The sequence below is a fragment of the Echinops telfairi genome, unplaced genomic scaffold (assembly GCF_000313985.2).
Source record: "Echinops telfairi isolate 266 unplaced genomic scaffold, ASM31398v2 ScPeMD7_7424;HRSCAF=8462, whole genome shotgun sequence".
In the NCBI taxonomy this organism is placed as follows: domain Eukaryota; kingdom Metazoa; phylum Chordata; class Mammalia; order Afrosoricida; family Tenrecidae; genus Echinops; species Echinops telfairi.
This window is the reverse complement of record NW_022111324.1, coordinates 51502912-51511060: the sequence shown is the minus strand read 5'-3', so window position 1 is coordinate 51511060 and position 8149 is coordinate 51502912. Positions and strand designations below refer to the sequence as shown.

General features: G+C 48.5%; 1 protein-coding gene across 1 annotated transcript in view; it reads left to right on the top strand.

Annotated features, from left to right (window-relative positions):
• Positions 1–8149, top strand: part of CTSE (cathepsin E) — a 12392-nt gene that overhangs the window by 1731 nt on the left and 2512 nt on the right. The window contains exons 2-6 of the mRNA XM_013003954.1: positions 61–186; positions 3407–3602; positions 6121–6243; positions 7072–7213; positions 7285–7407. Of these exons, the coding sequence (XP_012859408.1) occupies positions 61–186; positions 3407–3602; positions 6121–6243; positions 7072–7213; positions 7285–7407 (710 nt within the window). The remainder of the gene's footprint in view (positions 1–60; positions 187–3406; positions 3603–6120; positions 6244–7071; positions 7214–7284; positions 7408–8149) is intronic.

The window sequence follows — 8149 nt, the reverse complement described above, 5'->3', positions numbered from 1 at the left end:
GGTCAGGGGTGAAGGCAGTGACTTGGTGGCTTCGGCAAGCACAGCACCCTTACTTTTCAGAAACCCACCCCAGGTTCTACCCCTCCCAGTCCAGCACCTACAGCAGCGAGCTGGCGCGTCCTTTCTCCATTCAGTATGGGACTGGGAGCTTGTCCGGAATCCTCGGCGCCGACAAAGTCTCGGTGAGTGCAATGCCTTCACCTCTTTCTCTCTTGGCTGGAAACCTGGGGGTCAGACTCCGGTGCAGAGCTCTGAGGGGGGCCACATAGAAGTTAGACTGTTCACTACACGTCGACAGTTCAAACCTACCAGCTGCTCCCTGAGAGAAAGATGAGGCTGACTGCTCCTCTAAAGATTGACCGCCTCGGATATCCTACACGGGGTCACTTTGGGTCAAGACTGACTCCGTGGCAGTGGGTTTAGGTTTGGCAGGAAGAGGAGATGCTGGGGAACGTGCCATGGTAGAGGCGGGGCTGCCTTCCAAGGAGTGGAAAGGCTGGCCATGCAGAGGGAGCAGTACCCTGAGCCGGTGGTGAATGGTGCCGCTGGGTTACTCTGCCCGGTACCAGGGGCCCCAGGGAAGCAGCTTGGGGCTTCCTGCTGGAAAACCGGGCCCAGGAGAGAAAGCCCGGGGACACGTTCACAGTGGGAGCTCCAGTCCCAGGAGCATGGAGGGAGTGAGACCAGGTCTCCATCACAAAGGGCAAAGGTGTTCAAGCCAGGAGCCAAAATGCCAGGTATAAGGTGGGTTGCAGAGAAAACCCTAGATTTGCACCACCTATCCCTGACCCATAGCAACACGTAGAAAGAGCAGATCTGCCCAATAGGGTTCCTATGGACAGGGAATGGATGACCACAGCTTTCTCCCTTCCTGAAGACCCCGGCTAGTGCAATAAGCACATTAAAAAACAAACAAACAATGACTAAGGGCATTGGGATTGGAAAGGTAGAAATAACTGTCATTATCTAAACATGGTAAGAGTCTATATATGGAATCCAAAACCGCTACAGATGGAATACTGAGATCAATAAGTGGATTTCGCAAAGATGCTGGTTATTATTGAATTTCTACCAGGCAGAAAAAGCAAATCAAAAGTAAATTTTTAGCATCAGAAACTTCAAATACCTAAAAGTAAATTCAACAAAAAATGTTTAAGACCTCTTCTTTAAGAACTGCGTAATATCATAGAGTAAAATTAAAGAGCATAGATGTAAATTAAGAGATAAACCACACTCCCGGATGGAAAGAATAAGTATTATGAAGAAGTAAAATCCTTCCAAATTTATCCATAGATTCAATGTCACCCAACCAAAGCAAGAACAGTTTTTTTTAAAATAAATTGGCAAGCTGATTCTAAAATCTATATAGATATGTAATGCTCCACGAATAATTAAGACAATCTTGATGAGGAATGCTGCCAATTATCTAAATTTATTATAAATCAATGGTAATTTAGTGTAGTATTGGCAAAGGATAGGCAAATACACAAATGGAGCTAAATAGAAAATTCTAAACCTTCCCTTACCTTATGTATATTGGTTATGATGCTGTAGTGCGGTGAAGACATTATGGCACAGATATGAAGTGATGCTGGGTCAATTGGATATCCTTACACGATAAATAAATCTTGACTGCTACCTCACACAGTATTAAATATCAGATAGGTTGCATATCTAAATGTTAAAAAGTAAAGCAATAAGGCTTTTAGCAAAGAACACACCAAAGTATCTTCATGGCCTTCCCAAACCCAAGTGCACTGTGAGGGAGTGATTCTACACACTTGAGTGATTCCACACGACAGGATAGAACCACCCGGTGGGGTTCCAAGATTGTAAATTTTTATGGGAGTAGAAAGCCTCATCTTTCTCCCTCAGAGCAAGTGGTGGTTTTGAATTACGGACCTTCTGGTTAATGGTCCAACATGTAACCGCTATACCATGAGGACCCCTTTTGATGACTTTAGGGCAAGTAAAATTTTTGAAACTATCATTAAAATCATAAGGGAAAATTGATATTTGACTATACTACCACTTAGATCTTCTGCTCTCTGAATGATCCCCTTAACAGTAAAAATATCAGCCACAAACTGGTAGGAGGTATCTGTAATGCATATGTCTAATTGGATTCCATAATATATAAAGAACCTTTATAAATCAATAAGAAAAATGCAGCCAACCCACTTCAAAAAAGAGTATATCCAAATGTTGGAGAAAACATGAAACAATAAGAACGCTCAAATAAATATTGGGATTGGAAGTATCCATTAGTACAATATCTGAGACAACTATTTGGCAATATCGACTCAAGCTAAACACTTGCATACACCATGATCTAGCAATTTCAGTCCTACACGCATATGCAACAGAAATACGTATGTGCATTATTGTGTTAGGCTGGGTTGACTAGAGAAACAAATCCAGTGGTATTCTTAGATGTGTAAGAAAGACTTTTATATCAAGAAGTAATTGTATAGCAAGCAAACATCCCAGCCCAGTCCAGATCAAGTCCATAAGTCCAATACTGGCCCATGAGCCTGATACTAGTCCGCACGTCCCTCTTCAGACTCCCTCAGCCACGTGCAACGATGCAGCATGCAGGCAGATCACGGCCAGTGCAGTCATGTGGATCCGATGGCAGTGGCCTCCTCCCAGGGCTCTGGCAGCAACCAGGGTCAGCCAGCAGGAAGGCGACGGCAGAGGGAGAGCCCTCTTTACGAGGTCACACCCACAAGGAGGCATGATCATATCAGGCGGTGACCTGATTGACAAGCCAGACGCCACCCCTACACGTCTCTCTATAGCTTCAAGTTGACGTGAGATTATGTAACTACCACAATTAGGGGCATCAAAAGACATGTACAAGGAACACAATTAGCAATAATCAAACACAGAAAACAACTTGAATGTCTACCTTTGGCCAGATAGCTTAAGTCAGTGAGGATAGAGCAGACCATGAAATGCTAATGCTAATATAAAAAAATTGGTGAGTGAAATAAACCAAATACAGAAGAGTTCCTATGTGTTTTTCCATTTACATAACACTCAAAAATTGGCAAGACTCATATAATATATGTTCTTAGACGTTAGGGGGCTGAATGTATGCTCTTGAAGAAGGGTGCAGTGATTGGAAGGGTGCAGAGACGGCTTTCCAGGTTTTGTAATGTCTTGTTCCTTGACTTAGTAGCTGGTTACATGGGTGTGTACCATTTATGAACACGCGTTTGTCGGTACACTTATGATTTCCATTAATAAGTGTACTCTTTACAAGGAAAGTGGATGGGACTCTGGCCACAATCTCAGTGCCTGCTGCATACAGGAAACTGGGACAGGATGAGAATGAGCTTTGAGGCCGAAGGAGAATCCAGGGATGCCATCAATTTCTCCATGGCTTTTTCCCATCAGGTAGGAGGACTGACCGTGGTCAACCAGCAATTTGGAGAGAGTGTCAAGGAGCCAGGCCAGACCTTCGTGGATGCCGAGTTTGATGGAATTCTTGGTCTAGGATACCCCTCCTTGGCTGTTGGAAGAGTGACCCCAGTGTTTGACAATATGATGGCTCAGAACCTGGTGGACGTACCCATGTTTTCTGTTTACATGAGCAGGTAAGGCTGTCAGGCCCGCGAGTGATGGTCAGTTATTCCTCCAGGAAGACCACGCGGTGCAGCTGAAGGAGCCCTGGAAGAGCAGCTGAGGGCTTGCGGCGGAGTCCCCGCGCAGCCGTTTACTGTGTGATTTACCCTCTCTGAATACTGAGGAAATGGGGGTTGACCTCAACAGTTGATGTGGAAAGCGCTTTGTAAACTGAACTAATGAACTGATGTAAGGAGTCTCTGGCTACACGTTTTTCCAGTCGGTAACGATCCATCAAGTTCCTATGATAAGCCAAGTATCACGCTAGCTGGGCACTCGGAGTCGCCGTCCCTGCCTCCACGGAGCTCCGTCTCAGTGGGGAGGGACAGACACCGCTTAAAGGCACAATAACAACAGAATGATCACACGCCTGTGGTACAACAACAAAGCAAAGACACAGCCTACAGACTGGGAGTCAATGTTCGAGAGCCTTATACTCTACACAGGGTTTAAATCCAGGGCATCTAGAGAATGTCTACAATTCAGCAACAGAAACAAGCAGCCCATTTAAAGAATGAGCAGAGGAGTTAAAGAGACACTTCTCAGAGACAAACAAATGCCTACCACACAGCTGGAACATGCTCAAGTCATGTTTCCAACAAGCCATTGTCACTCACTTCTCACTCACGGTGGTCCCACAGGACCGAGCAGAGCTGCACCTCGGGGTCCCTCTTATCAGGACTTTACCTATTGGGCCGGTCCTAAGAGTTTGGGTTTCTTTACATTGCGCTGTAATCCGCACTGAACACTACCATCCTGATCTCCATCAGCAAGTGGCTCACGTTTCCCTCACTTCCAACTCAAATGTTTAACTCGCCTCTAGTGTGATGCCTAGATAGCCCTGGTGGATAGTGCTTATGTGCTGTGCTGCTAACAGCAGGGTCGGCAGTTCTAAATCACTAGCTCTGCCTCAGGGGAAGATGAGGCTTTCTACTCCCGTAGAGTTACAGTCCGGGCAGATCTACCGTGTCCTATCGGGTCTCAGGAGTTGGCATTGTCTCAAAGGCAGCAACAACGTGACGGCTGGAACGGCTTCTCTTTGGGGGGCCTGTGAGGTTAGTGAGTATTGGTGATTTTGCAGGCCTTGTATGGTCCGTGGGCTGGACACTGATGACCTCGGCCTTTGGGTCTCCAAGGCTATAACTCTATGAGAACAGAAAGCCTCATCTTTCTCCTCTGGAGCAGCCAATGGGTTCGAACTGCAGACCTTAAGGTTATCAGCCCAACTCATAGCCCACTCCACCATCCGAGCCCCAGCCTGACTCCTAGCCTCCCTCTAGAGGACAGAGAAGAACAGTTCTTTAGTGGTTCTGAGTCTATACATCGCATTTTTCTCCCACAGAGCAGCCCATGGGTTTGAAAGGCCAATCTTGTGGTTCACAGTACAATGCTTGACCCACGGTATCATCAGGGCTCATTCTAATCAGACTCAAAACCCCAAACTCACTGCCACCCAGTGATCCCGACTCATAACAACCCTATAGGACAGTGGAGAACTGCCCCTGTGGGCTTCCAAGGCTGTAAATCTTTATGGGAGCAGAAAGCCTCGTCTTTCTCCTGCAGAGCACCCGGTGGTTCAGAACTGCTAGCCTGTGGTTAGAGCACAATGCATGCCGAGCCACTACGTCCCAGGGCTCCTTCAATAAGACTCAAACTCATGGCCATCCAGGCAATGCCGACTCATGGTGGTCCTGTGGGACAGGGTAAAACTGCCCCTGCGGGTTCTGGGACTGTCACTGTTCCAGGGAGGAGAAAACCCCGTCTTTCTCCTGTGGAGCGGCTGGTGGCTTCAAACTGCTGACCTTGCAGTTAGCAACCCACAAAACCAAGCACTGTTCGTTCCTTTCCCACCATAGAGACCCCCATCCTTTCCCCCTTACTACCCTCTCTACCCTGCAGTGTCCTAAGTTCTGTATTGTTCTCACCCATTTATGCCTGAACATGAACTCATCATCTGTCCTACCTCCCCAGAGACTTGCTAGAGGCCAGGACATAATCTAAGAGCAATAGCAGCAAAAATGAATAAATATTCAAGCTCCAATTAGCCACATTTGTATTCAAATTCGCCTCTCTTTGCCTTAAGTCAAAGGCAAGAACAATAGGGAAACTCTAGGCACCACTGCTGCCCTAGTGTGGAGAATACTTTGAGAAAAGTATCTTTGGGGGATGTCTCAAGTCACACTGTGTGTCCACAGACACAGGCTAGCCCTGGCCTGGTTCTCCCTGAGCTCTGTCCAGATCCATTGTCCTCATCTCCCACCTCTCTAGCCCTTTCGTCCCAGAAGCTGGAAGACGCCAGCAAATCAGTGAGCAGCGTTGGTTCCACACTTAGTGTTGAAATCAATTGCTGTACTTGTAAGGCCTTGTCTCCAAGCCTAGGCTGAGATTTCTGCCTGTCTAGCTAGGTACTTGGTGTGAGTCACAAGACCACGAAGCAGAGAGCCCTAGTTTTCCAATGCTCCTCCCTTAACAACCTTTCTTTCCCTTTAGTGACCCGGAAGGTGGGGCTGGAAGCGAGCTGATTTTTGGAGGCTACGATCACTCCCATTTCTCTGGGAGTCTGAACTGGGTTCCAGTCACCAAGCAAGCCTATTGGCAGATCGCACTGGACAAGTGAGTCTCCTCCACCAAGGGGTGATGGTATGAAGGCAGAAGTCACCACAGAGGGACTGAACTGAACTGATCTGAATGGAATTATTGGTTTCAGGACTGGCTGGGGAAAGCTGTCAGGTGGGGTTAGAGTTAGAGAAGGGCCGAACAAAGGTGCAGGAACCAGGGCGGGCTGCAGGCCCGCAGGACTAACGCCCATCTTCCTCCCCGTACATGCGCACCTTCATGCCAACAAAAGACCCAGTGCTCTGCTCATTCATTCATTCATTCATTCACTCAGAGTCACGCACTCAGGACAAGGGCTGGTGACCAGGTTAGGAATGCCAAGGTGGACTGGGCTCTGACTCTGCCCTCTTGGAGTTAGTGTAGAAGATAAAGCATGCCTGTCAATCACTGCTATGGAGAGAGAAGGTGGGCAGTGCTTTACAAAAGGGGGACACCAGAGTGGCCAACAGACAGGCTGTTTTCCAACAGCAGTGATTTGCCCATTAGCGAGCCATGACCCCATTGTGAGGGATCATGTCCTGCATTTTGAAAGACATGGAAAACAACAGCACATAGTAGGGTTAAACATTGTGTCATGATATGTTTGCTGTGTGTGTGTAAGAGAGAGAGAGAGAGAGAGAGAGAGAGAAGAGAGAGAAGGCAAGAAGTAAATGTATCCCTCACTATGAATTTCATTCCCAAAGTTGAGAAACACTTACCTGGTGGAAAAGACCAAACTGGAAATTATCCATATGTTTCATTTTCCTAATGTGAGTCCCGTAGAACGAGAGCTTCCTGAGGTTGCAGGGGGGCTTCTGGGAGCTGACGATGCCCCTCTTTACTCAGCATCCAGGTAGGGGGAACCGTGATGTTCTGCGTGGAGGGGTGCCAGGCCATTGTGGACACAGGGACCTCCCTCCTCACAGGGCCCTCACATCAGATCAAGCAGCTGCAAAAGGCCATCGGGGCAGAGCCCGTGGACGGAGAAGTGAGTGTCTGCCTGGCAGGGTGAGGGGTCTGGAGAGTGAGGCTCGCTCTCGAGACCTGGGAAGCCCTAAGTGGTTCCTCTGTGCTGTGTTGTGGTATGCGGTGGAGTGTGCCAACCTCAATGTCATGCCGGATGTCACCTTCACCATCAACGGAGTCCCCCACACCCTCGGTCCAACGGCCTACACCCTGCTGGTAGGAACTGTTTCCTGATTCTGCAAGTGCGAAGGCTTCCACACATGCCTGCCACTTCCCCAACAGTCGCCTGCATTCCCCCTGAGCTCCTTCCTACCTCAGACCGCTCAGACATGGCAGTTCCCTCTAGGAGAGGCCTGGCCACCCGTGGTGTCAAAACCATGTTCTGGCTCTGTCCGGCTCTGGCCACAGAGAAGGGTGGTCAAAGCTCACTGGAAACTCTCCATGAGCTTTCCGACCCTTGTCCTGGAGACCCACCCCAACGGGAACAGTGACTCCCCTCACTGGAAAGATTCTCACCGAGACTCACAAAGGGAGGTAGACCCTTCAAGCGGTGAGGTGCTGGGGAGATGGAACAAGGTCATGTGTCCTCTAACCATTCCCTGACCATTTGTTCCAAACAAGGAAGTGTTTCTTCAGGAGTCTGGAGGGCACGGTGGAAACGCAGCTCCTGGCACGTTGGGAACCTCTGGTTCACGTCACACCACAGCTGGTGCAGACTTGCACCATCTCAGTTCTCGGGCAGCACACTCAGAGTCACCCTTCAGCACCCACGTGACTGTCACAGCACAGCCTCACTCACCAGCTCTTGGTCTTTACCAACCCCCTTCCCAACCAAGCAGACCAAACCCGCTGCCCAGGAGTCGGTTCAAAGTGGCCTTGTAAGACAGAGTAGAACTGCGACCTCGTAAGACAGAGTAGAACTGCGACTTCTTAAGACAGAGTAGAACTGCGACCTCGT